The following is a 12,508-nucleotide window of genomic DNA, read 5'->3' as shown; positions in this document are numbered from 1 at the left end:
ACTGTTATTTGTTAAAGTGATACTGTATTTAAGTTTTTACAAAAATGGAAAGAGGCCTTTATCTGTTCAAATAAAATGAAGAAGAAATACTACTATACACATCAGACTCATAAGGAAAAAAATAAGCAAAGCTTATTAAATCTAATGTCACACCACCTAAGAAAAAGGACACACCACCACCAAAAAGTAAAGACAATCATTTGATCAATAACAGAAACGTGTTCTGCAGGGTATGATAGAAAAATTGAAGATACATTAATAACTAGATCCCGTTGCTGGGGAAAAATTGTACACGCCTTCCTGTAGCCCCAGCAATTTCCAACAACAATGATGAAAGTACTGCACCATTCTTTCTTCACACATTTGCAGAGAGAATGATGGGACAGAGTCTGAGAAACCTGATCTAGACACTCTACCACTAAGATTCTACTCTGTAAATTTGGAAACTAGAACCTCAGAGAAACTAGATACTTTTAGCTGAAAAGTATTAGATTTGGCCAGGTGCAGTAGCTCAAGCCTGCAATCCCAGCACTTTGAGAGACCGAGGCGATGGATCACTTGGACGTCAGGAGTTTCAAGACCAGCTTGGCCAATGGTAAAACTCCATCTCTAATAAAAATATAAACTAGGCCAGGCGGTGGCTTCACGCCTATAATCCCAGCACTTTGGGGAGGCTTGGTATGGCGCATTCAAGAGCTGTGAGATCAGACCATCCTGGCTTAACACTGTGAAACCCTGTCTCTATTAAAAATACAAAATTGGCCGGGCGCAGGCTCAAGCCTGTAATTCCAGCACTTTTGGGAGGCCGAGACGCATGGATCACGAGGTCAGGAGATCTGACCATCCTGGCTAACACGTGAAACCCACTTCTACTAAAAAATACAAAAACCAGCCGCATGTAGGTGGCTGGGCGCCTGTAGTCCCAGCTACTGGGGAGGCTGAGGCAGGGTGAATGGCGTGAACCTGGAGTACGGAGCTTGCAGTGAGCTGAGATCCGCCACTGCACCTGCCCGGGGCCAGAGCCGAGACCCTGGAAAAAAAATGCAAATTATCCGGGCGCTGGGTGGCCGGTGGGGTTCAGGAAGTCCCAGCTACTCCGGGAGGCTGAGAGGCAGGAGAGAATGGTGTGAACCTGCAGGCGGGCTTGCAGTGAGCTGAGACAGCCACTGCACTCCAGCCTGGGCAACAGAGTGAGACCTCATCCCCAAAATATAAAATAAGAAAAAGAAAAAGAAAACCATTATATTTGGACAGGTTGGGCACCTTTTGAGCAACTTCATAAATCAAAAAAAGGTATAAGCTCTTACAGAGTAAAGAAATTCACATTATGGTGAAAGGAGGAAGTACAAACTCTTCCAACATTTGATACTTTCAGATTTGATGCTTTTAAAAAGAACACCTAAGGACAGACCCTACAAGATATAACTAACGATAGGGACTGAAAAATAAGTTATCCAACAATCCCCTCTATACTTTAAGATAAGTAGGGTCACTAAAACTACTGCTTCATTTAAACCTGTTAACTAAGTGTATTTGGCTTACTATTAACTTTATATTTCACAAAAAGAAGAAGTAACTTTTAAATGAAAGCTGAATCAAAGTGTTTACCACGTATAAATTTCATTGTCATCCTCTGGTGGTGCTTTCAGAATATCAGTGGCAACAGTAGCACAGGGATAGTCAGCAAAACAGAAGATTCTGGATTTATAAGGAATGTTGAAATGAAGGAGCTGCATGAAAGAAAAATGCTTACCACCATAAATGACTTCTTGAACAAATCTGTTCGCTCGGCTTAGGCTATTATCAATCTTAAGGTTAATGCTGGCACTCCCTTTAAAATCTTACTCATGGCCAGGCATGGTAGGCTCATGCCTGTAATCCCAGCACTTTGGGGAGGCCGAGGCGGGCGGATCACTTAGGTCAGGAGATCGAGACCATCCTGGCTAACATGGTAAAACCCCGTTCCCTACTAAAAATACAAAAAAAAATTAGTCAGGGCGGCGGGCGGGATGCCTCTGTGGTCCCAGCTACTCAGGAGGCTGAGGCAGAACCATGAATCTCGGGAGGCGGAGCTTGCAGTGGCTTTGTAGTGGAGATTTTCGGGTAAATCTCACTGCACTCCAGCCTAGGGCGCACAGAGTGAGACTCACCAAAAAAATCTTAATTATCGTCTTGAAACCGCCATAGGTCGGGCTGGGTGGCTCAAGCCTGTAATCCCAGCACTTTGAGGCCGACGGCGACTGGTGTCAGGGAGATCGAGACCATCCTGGCGAACACGGTGAAACCCCGCCTCTACTAAAAAATACAAACCAGCTGGAAGCGTATGGGCGCTTGAGGGTCCCAGCTACCGGGAAGGCTGAGGCAGGAGAATGGCGAAATCTCGAGTATGGAGCTTGCAGTGAGCTGAGAACCGCCACTGCACTCCAGCCTGGGTTACAGAGCGAGACCTGCCTCAAAAAAAAGAAAACCACACATAATCTCAGACACATGAAAGGTGCACAATGAAACCCTGTGTGATTCTCAATCATAACTGTTAAAAGATTCTTGGCCAATTAGGGAAACTTAATGTTGCCTTTGGAAAACTTAAATACATCATTAAACTACTGGGAAAACACCTTGACAATTACAGCTTAAAGGAGTCTGACTAGTACTAAAACTATGATAACATTCCTTCAATACTCTATGACAGTCCTTGCTTTTCTGTGCTATGTATAACATATTCTACTTTACAAGAATATTTCAACCAATGTAGTAGATGGCACTACATATAGAATAAGTCATGCTTTATCCCCCTTCTAGCTAAATACCACTTCACTCACTCACCTGGCCTTTCAGCATGTTTCCAAGGTCTATATGAGGTCTACTGGGAACACTTCCATACCCAAACCCTCTGAATGCCATAAACCACATGAAGTCCTTTTACTGTCACTTAATTTGAAATCCAGGATGGTCCAGTTCATAGTTACTTCCTTTTGAAATCTCGTTCCGATTCTAAAAAGACCAGTTTAAATGTAAATGAATGTGTGTATATTTTGATACATTGTCCAAAAGGCTACACAACCTGAAATTCACCTTGGTCTTAATTTACAAAATTTTAAATGTGAATTTTAGTTCCATCTTTTTTTTTCTTGAACAGAGTCTCACTCTCACACAGTTGACTGTAGTGGCATGATCTCAGCCTGATTGCAACTTCTGCCTGGGTTCGATAGATTGCACTCAGCCCAAAGTAGCTGGGATTACAGAAGTACACCAACATGCCCAGGTAATTTTTAATTTTAGTAGACACAAAAGCCAAGATGCTGGCCAGGATGGTATCAAACTCTTGCTCATAGATCCACTGCCTGCCTTTCCAGCTGATTACAGGAGTGAGCCACCACCCGCCTATTACACACACGACCTCTCTTAATATCTAAAACGGGCCGGGCGGCCTCTCAAGCCTGCAATCCCAGCATCTTGAGTCGGTGACAGGTGGGATCACTTGCGGGTCGAGATCTTAATTCATCCTGGCTAAATTAATGGTGAAACCCGCCCTACTAAAAAAAATACAAAAACTAGCCAGGCGAGGTGGCATACCAGTCCCAGCTACTCGAGGCTGAGGCAGGAGAATGGCGTTGAACCTCGGAGGCTGAGCTTGCAGTGAGCTGAGATCTGGCCACTGCACTCCAGCCTGGGCGAGCAGAGTGAGACCTCTGCCCCAAAACAAAGTTCCATTCTAGGGTCACGTGCAGTGGCTTATGGCTATAATCACAGCACTTTGGAAGGAGGGCGGATTGCCTGAGGTCAGGAGTTTGAGACCAGCCTGGCCAACATAATGAAACCCTGTCTCTACTAAAAATACAAAAAAAAAAAAAAAAAGTAGCCAAGCATGGTGGCACATGCCTGTAGACCTAGCTACTTGGGAGGCTGAGGCAAGAGAAATGCTTGAACCCAGGAGGCAGAGGATGCAGTGAGCCATGATAATGCCACTGTACTTCAGCCTGGCCAACAGAGTGAGACTTCATCTAAAAAAGAAAACAAAAACAAAAGTTCCATTCTAGGCCAGGCACAATGGCTCACGCTTGTAATCCCAACCCTTTGCTCCCAAAAGTGGGAGGATCACTAACTAGAGCCCAGGAGTTAAAGTCCAATATGGGCAACATAGCAAAAGCAAAAATAAATACAGTTCAATTCCTTTATGTCTTATTTAAGCCCTTCAATATTTCAATAGAGGTACTTTGTTTATTTTTCATTCAGTTTACAACCAAAGTAGAAGCGGCAAGATAAATGATTTTCGTTATTCTCATTCACCATAGACAAAGAGTAATTTAGCAGTAGCACCCCAAGTTACAAGGTAACAACCCTAATGAAAAAATTTAAATTTGATTATGTACTGTCTCCAGTATACAATTAACTTGGACACTTTATTACTTTTTGAGTTAACAAAGGTGGAAAATTCTTAAAAATTTGCTTTCTTTGGACTATATCATCCAAATACCACAAATCAAAAACCATCATCACATATACTCACCAGTTCTTTAAGAACATCAATCAAGACTTCTACATTCCACGTGTGTGCCTGTGCTCCATCACTTTTATCTTTCCCATCACTCCAGATCCCACTGCCTGGAGCAGAAATACTCTGTAGAAGTAAAACTTGAATTAAACAAACCCAACGACTCCATATGTTCACTTCTGGTCGACACAGCAATCAATCATATTGTAATTTAATAAAAAAAATAAAGAGGACAGGACATTAACTCACTTGGTAAAATAGCTGAATTCAACACACCTGTAATGGAATGCCATCTGTTAATCCTGAATGAGTTCGCGCCATCATTCCCAAAACCCTTGCAACCTGGGCAGCTGTGACCTCCCGAACACCAAACTGCATGATTATATTGCGACATTCTTCAATACTGAAACAGAAATGTAACTTCAGAAAAATGCTACCAGCCTCAACATCAAGATTGAGAAATTCTGGCATTAAATGAACCTTGTTTGAAATCCTTAGTTTTACTAAATAAAACAGGCAGAGCAGTAAGTGTCATTTCTTGTTATATTTATACAGCTATGAATGTAAAAACCATCTACTTCGGTAAGAAAATGGCAAAAGTCATTATTCTAAGTAACTAGGGAATGGAAAACCAAATATTGTATGTTCTCACTTGTTAGATGGGAGATAAGCTATGAGGATGCAAAGGCGTAAGAATGATATAATGCAGCGGGCTTCTGAATCCCCAGCCATGGACCATTATCAGTCTGTGGCCTGTTAGGAACCATCCACACAGCAGGAAGTGAGCAAGTATTTCCACTTGGGCTCCACCTCTTGTGGAGTACAAGAGTACTGGAGTACAGTGGCACGATCTTGGCTCACTGCAACCTTCACTTCCCAAGTTTAAATCATCCTCCTGCCTCAGCCTCCCAAGTAGCTGGGATTACAAGCACGCACCACCACACCTGGCTAATTTTTGTATTTTTAGTGGAGACGGGGTTTCACCACGTTGGCCAGACTGATCTCAAACTCCTGGCCTCAAGTGATCCACCCGCCTCGGCCTCCCAAAGTGCCGGGATTACAGGCATGAGCCACAATGCCCAGCCTGAAAATTCTTTTAAAAGGCAAACAATTTTTAAAACTCAGTGTAAGAGCCGGATGTGGTGGCTCACGCCTGCAATCCCAGCACTTTGGGAGGCTGAGGCGGGCAGATCACGAGGTCAGACCAAGACCATCCTGGCTAACACAGGGAAACCCCATCTCTACTAAAAATACAAAAAATTATCTGGGCATGGTGGCACGCACCTGTAGTCCCAGCTGCTCGGGAGGCTGAGGCAGGAAAATCACTTGAACCCGGAGCATGAGGTTGTTGAGATTATCAGTATCTGTCCTGGCAACAGAGCAAGACTCATCTCAAAAAAAAAAAAAAAATCAGTGGAAGAAAATAAGACTCATAAGTGATGCTCTCTTTCACAATGACAAAAATTATCCTCAATCTTCTTTAAGATTTTAACATCCAAAGTGAGTTTGATTATTCTGATATGCACAAAACCTTGAACATCCATCCTAACTTTTTTTGAGATGAAGTCTCACCCTGTTGCCCAGGCTGGGTGCAGTGGCACGATCTTGGCTCACTGCAATCTCCGCCTCCTGGGTTCAAGCGATTCTCCTGCCTCAGCCTCCTGAGTAGCTCGGATTATAGGCGCGTGCCACCATGCCCAGCTAATTTTTGTATTTTTAGTATAGACAGGGTTTTTACCATGTTGGTCAGGCTGGTCTTGAACCCCGACCTCATGTGATCCACCCACCTCGGCCTCCCTAAGTGCTGGGACTACAGGCATGAGCCACCGTGCCCGGTCTGCATCCTAACATTTCACTATGCATCTTATTCAGTTTGATTAACAAAAGTTATATGCCAGGCACAAGTACAACACTCACAAATGCACTATTTCAAACCTAAGTGAGAATGTGGTTTGTCTGAGGGTTTTTAAAACATAAGGATTTTTAAGTCAAAGCAAAGCACATTAACATCCTTAATAATTTGCTTTTAGAAAAATATTAATAATCCAGTATATCACAGTCTTAAGTGCTACTAACAATGCGAAATAATATCCTTTGATGCCCTAAGCAAGTGAGAAAAATACGCAAGAGACAGGGTATAAAACAGGCAGAAAAGGAAGGAAGCCACAGATGAAGGCAGAATGAAGAAATTAGACGGGTGGGGGTCAGAGAGGAGAAAATTAGTCACATTAAGTGTAAAGCGATACAAGTTCCATAAACACTAACTTGCTTCAATGCTCTCTTTTCCTTCCAAAAGCTAAAATATGCCTATCGTGGCAACTAGCCTAGAAACCACTGACTCCTAATTTTGAGAAACTGGAGAGGGGAAGGAGATAAACATTTAACACCCAGCATGTTTACAGCTGTCACACATACTAGTTTGTGGAAGATTAAAATTTAGAAGCATGCCTCTTGAGAGGAAAAGATGATTAAGGAATTTTAGAGACTTTTTTTAAACAATTACATCATGTTTTGCACAAGAATAATCAGAAACTTAACATGTTTTACTACCAACCTTGCACAAAAGCCATAGCCTACTTCTTGCATGAAATCAGCCAAAGAGCTCTCCATCATGGTTTTAGCTACCCCTCCGGAATCAGGCAGGATCCTGTCCATTAGAATGTCCCGTTTTTCAGGGTATAAAAGTGGTGCGAGCACCACAGGACAGCGTTCTTGGGGAAAATCTGAGGGAAGAAAAAGGTTACAACTGCTATATTAATTAAAAACAAACAATCCTCTTTTGCTCTATCCAAAATCCCCTCAAACCCAATTCTCTCACAAGTTCATATCAAAGGCAAGCTTATTTCATTTTTTCCAGCCTATTAGCCCAAGTTATGACTTTAACATCAATTTCAAAATTTGAATACTTTTATATCACAAAAAATGCTCATCAGTGTACCTTTAACATTTGATATTGGGATTCCATCTATTGACCAACTCATACCCTAAATATTACTTTAAATTTTCACAACAGGGCTATCACTTCCCATGCAGAGAAAGCAAACAATCAGAATATCAGTCTATTTATTTCACTGGCAAGTGGAGTTTCCCACTAGTGAGAATGTTAATGTACATTAAACTATATAAACATTAGGAAGTAAATAAAAATAACCATGAGAATGGATGTTAATCCACTACCAGATTTGTTTTAAAAAGAATTCTTGGCCGGGCGCGGTGGCTCAAGCCTGTAATCCCAGCACTTTGGGAGGCCGAGGCGGGTGGATCACGAGGTCAGGAGATCGAGACCATCCTGGCTAACATGGTGAAACCCCGTCTCTACTAAAAATACAAAAAACTAGTCGGGCGTGGTGGCGGGCGCCTGTAGTCCCAGCTACTCGGAGGCTGAGGCGGAAGAATGGCGTGAACCCGGGAGGCGGAGCTTGCAGTGAGCCGAGATCGCGCCACTGCACTCCAGCCTGGGCAACAGAGCGAGACTCCGTCTCAAAAAAAAAAAAAAAAAAAAAAAAGAATTCTTAATCTTTCTCAAACATGAAAGCTCAGAGGCAACAAAATAACTAGAATTTATCTTAACTTTACAATGCCAATATCCAAGGAGGTGAAGTGAGCATATGGGATTACTGGCCTGAGCCACTGTGCCCAGCTGATGTTGTCTCTTTTTTAAAAAGAGAAAGAAAGAGGGGGAGGGGGAGAAAGGAGGGGAAGGGGAGAGGGAGAGGGGAGAAAAGAGAGAGGAGAGAAAAGAGAAGAGAAAAAAATGCTTTTGTGATGTGTCTGTGGTCATCCAAGAAAACCATCCACTGTAGGCTACAAAGACTCCCTTACCTCTGCGCAGCGTCTTAAGAAAAGCGTCTATCTGTTCTTGTCCAACTCCAAAGGCTCCCTTCTGCCCAAAGAGGAGATGGGAGAGGAGGAGGTGTAGGACCTCTATTGCTATATCTTGGAAGCCACCTTCTTGATTTCCACTGACGTCTGCGTCAATGTAAGAACGCAGAAGATCTGGAAGCTTCTGTTTGATAAACTGGGCAGCTAGAAGTCAGGTAAACCAAAAACCACAAGTTATTTTTGCACCACAATGGGTTAAAAAGTCACATACCATCAAAATGCAGATAATCACCCTTCTCATTCACCAGCTCACCCATCTCTCTAATGCTTTCTCTAGCTGACAAGTATAAAGAAAGTAATGGCCAGGGACCGGCTGTGGTGAGGGGAAAATGGGAGAGTTGTTGATAGGCATAGTTCTGTTTGGCAAGATAACGTTCTAGAGATCTGTTACACAACCTAAATACAATTATCATTATGGAAATTTACACTTAATTATGAGGGGGCCAGGTGCGGTGGCTCACACCTGTAATCCCAGCACTTTGGGAGGCCGAGGTGGGCAGATCACAAGGTCAGGAGATCGAGACCACCCTGGCTAACACAGTGAAACCCCGTCTCCACTAAAAAATACCAAAAAATTAGCTGGGCATGGTGGCGGGCGCCTGTAGTCCTAGCTACTCAGGAGACTGAGGCAGAAGAATGGCGTGAACCTAGGAGGCGGAACTTCCAGTGAGCCGAGATCACGCCACTGCACTACAGCCTGGGTGACAGAGAGAACGAGACTCCGTCTCAAAAAAAAAAAAAATTCTGTTATGAGGTGACATTTATATTACATGTTTTTTACCATAGAGAGAAATTAATTTCAGATTATCTTAGTAAGTCTAAACCACAGAGCCTCATGATTAAAAACCCATGTATTGCTGGGCGCGGTGGCTCAAGCCTGTAATCCCAGCACTTTGGGAGGCCGAGACGGGCGGATCACGAGGTCAGGAGATCGAGACCATCCTGGCTAACACGGTGAAACCCCGTCTCTATTAAGAAATACAAAAAAACTAGCCGGGCGAGGTGGCGGGCGCCTGTAGTCCCAGCTACTCGGGAGGCTGAGGCCGGAGAATGGCGTAAACCCGGGAGGCGGAGCTTGCAGTGAGCTGAGATCCGGCCACTGCACTCCAGCCTGGGTGACAGAGCGAGACTCCGTCTCAAAAAAAAAAAAAAACCATGTATTTTAAAGTCTCACTTCATGATATTTTTGGAAAAGTAACTCACCGAAACCTCTAAGATCTGAACTGGAAGAATTCAACAGGGCAAGGCCAAAAATTACCTGAAACAAGAAGGGTTAGATTAACCAAAGAGTCAAATGGCTGTTTCTAATTCTAATTTTGTCTACGTCTCTTTTCTTAACTCACTCACCTCTTGTACTTTGCTTAATTTGAGCACTTTACTCAGCTGGGCAAATAAGTGGGGTGCAGGTTTTAAACTCTGAAACAAACCAAATTTTAGTTTAAAATAAGAACTTGTTTTTTCAAAAAATTTTTAACAACCTATCTGTTTGCTCAAGGATGGCACTACATAGGAGTTGCTTAATTCTGTAGTGTTGCTAGAAACATCACACTATGTCCTAAAACTATGACAAACTTAAGCCTTCACATGATCTGGTTTTAGTAAGATTCTATTTATTATTAAATGAACTGTCTTAATTTTGTTACAAAGCTATGAAAGACATCCCAAAATAACAACCTGAAATTTTTATATTAAGACATCACATTAACAGATCAAGGCTTAGGGCCTTTTTAGAAAGCCTGAGATCACATTCTTAAAGATAATAGTAATACCAACCTTCTGATAGTGCAATGGATTATCAATGGCATAGGACAGCGTCGAGATAAAATTTGGCTTTGTAATCAGCAACGCACACTCCTGAATCAGAAACTGAGTCTTTAAAAATAAAAAATGACTTTCATTAGCACTAAATGTCATCTAAGAACAAACAGAAGCTGAGGTACTCAGAACACTAAACTGTGATCTAACACTATATACTGTTATATCTTATCAAAATCAGCTCTTTAAAAATCTCGCCAGGCGCAGTGGTTGATGCCCATAATCCCAGCGCTTTGAGAAGCTAAAGCAGGTGGATCACCTGAGGCCAGGAATTCAAGACCTGCCTGGCCAACATGGTAAAACCCTGTCTCTACTAAAAATACAAAAATTAGCCAGGCGTGGTGCCAGGCACCTATAATCTCAGCTACTTGGGAGGCTGGGGCAGGAGAATCGCTTGAATCCAGGAGGCAGAGGTTGCAGTGAGCCATGATTGTGCCACCACACTCCAGCCTGGGTGACGAGAGACTCTGTCTCAACAACACCCAAGGTAAAAGGAACCAGGAAATAATAAAAAAATAAAAATAAAAATAAGGCCGGGCGCGGTGGCTCAAGCCTGTAATCCCAGCACTTTGGGAGGCCGAGACGGGCGGATCACGAGGTCAGGAGATCGAGACCATCCTGGCTAACACGGTGAAACCCCATCTCTACTAAAAAAATACAAAAAACCTAGCCGGGCGAGGTGGCGGCGCCTGTAGTCCCAGCTACTCGGGAGGCTGAGGCAGGAGAATGGCGTGAACCGGGGAGGCGGAGCTTGCAGTGAGCTGAGATCCGGCCACTGCACTCCAGCCCTCCAGCCCGGGCGACAGAGCGAGACTCCGTCTCAAAAAAAAAAAAAAAAAAAAAAAAGGTTATAAAAATAGAGATTTTTTAAAAAACTCATTACACTACTCAAAGTCTATTACCAGCAAAACTTCCAGAAAAGAAGAGCTCATTGATAAGATTACTGTAAGAAACAGTATAATGACAAACTCTTGCTAGATGGGAAATAAAGCTACAGATTCAATCCAGGACATGAGATCCCCTCTGCCTTACTAACTTTTCAGGCAGGGAACCCCCACATTCCTGCTTCCTTCAGGCAAGTCTGATTCGTACCTCTCGAAATCTGAACTAGGTACCTGTTATAGTCTACAGGCAGGCAGAAGAAGGAACGCACAGAAAAAAAAGGAAAAATCTAACACCTTTTCACCCTCCAGCTACAATTACTTCTGGATGCTATTTTGTATGTGTCATATGCTACATACACTATGCCCAAAATTCATTTAACAATTACAGCTAAGTGGACATGAACTTTGTAAGCCCCAAATACCTGATGGAAATCTTTGCCACTGCTTTTACCATCGCCACTGAAATCCACATGCGAAAATAGGCAGCGTAATAAATGCCTGTCTGCCTCAGGACCGTGCCGATTCACAATCTAAAATGACCAAAAATAGTATGTTTAAGAGAGGATTTAAAAAGAAAAAAAAGTTTCAAAAAAGAAAATCAACCTCCAAGGCAAAATTCCAATTTACATTAATTACTCATTTTTGAAGTTAAAGGAATTATTGATGGAAGTGCCCATAAGTTATAATTAATTTTTTTTTTTAGAGAGGGTCCGTATTGCTCAGGCTGATATCGAATTCCTGGACTCACAGCATCTCCTTGCCCCACCCTTCTGAGTAGCTAGGATCACAGGCATACACCACTGCTTCCACCTGTAATTCAATATTTTTAAAATGTTTCCTGTGCCGGGCGCAGTGGCTCACGCCTGTAATCCCAGCACTTTGGGAGGCCAAGGCAGGTGGGTTACCTGAGGTCAGGCGTTCAAGACCAGCCTGGTCAACATGGGGAAATCCCGTCTCTACTAAATACACAAAAATTAGCCAAGCATGGTGGTGGGTGCCTGTAATCCCAGTTACTTGCAAGGCTGAGGCAGGAGAATCACTTGAACCCGGGAGGCAGAGGTTGCAGCGAGCCGAGATCGTGCCATTGTAGTCTAGCCTGGCCAACAAGAGTGAAACTTCATCTCAAAAAAAAAAAAGTTTCCTATAGTCAGTCACTGGCAGGAAGAAGAGTAGAAAAACTACGGTAATTTTACCATGCAACTCTGTACTTTGCTCAACATCTACACCAAAAACACCAAGTAGCATTGATCAAATGTGTAACAAAGATTTTTTTTTAAGGCAACAATTTTACATAACACAAATTCTCTCTGCTAACACAACTGTAACGCTACATGGCACAGCCTTAAATGAAGCTGCCACCAGATCAGACTTCAGTGATTTAGATGCTGCCCTAGAGCTCAATTAGTTTCCTGCTCTTCCTCAAATTTACCCAAGT

The 12,508-nt window shown here is 42.9% G+C and overlaps 1 protein-coding gene across 1 annotated transcript in view; it reads right to left on the bottom strand.

Annotated features, from left to right (window-relative positions):
- Positions 1–4,112: 4,112 nt before the first annotated feature.
- Positions 4,113–12,508, bottom strand: part of LOC116271280 (CCR4-NOT transcription complex subunit 1-like) — a 44,833-nt gene continuing 36,437 nt past the window's right edge. The window contains exons 3-10 of the mRNA XM_031658187.1: positions 11,496–11,603; positions 10,148–10,246; positions 9,722–9,790; positions 9,578–9,632; positions 8,315–8,518; positions 7,047–7,215; positions 4,769–4,895; positions 4,113–4,618 (exon numbers count right to left, since the gene is read on the bottom strand). Coding sequence (XP_031514047.1) covers positions 4,481–4,618; positions 4,769–4,895; positions 7,047–7,215; positions 8,315–8,518; positions 9,578–9,632; positions 9,722–9,790; positions 10,148–10,246; positions 11,496–11,603 — 969 coding nt within the window. The 3' untranslated portion in view covers positions 4,113–4,480. The remainder of the gene's footprint in view (positions 4,619–4,768; positions 4,896–7,046; positions 7,216–8,314; positions 8,519–9,577; positions 9,633–9,721; positions 9,791–10,147; positions 10,247–11,495; positions 11,604–12,508) is intronic.

This window comes from Papio anubis, chromosome 18, assembly GCF_008728515.1.
Source record: "Papio anubis isolate 15944 chromosome 18, Panubis1.0, whole genome shotgun sequence".
Classification (NCBI taxonomy): Eukaryota; Metazoa; Chordata; class Mammalia; order Primates; family Cercopithecidae; genus Papio; species Papio anubis.
Note: the sequence above shows the minus strand (reverse complement) of the source record. Positions and strands in the feature narration are given on the sequence as shown.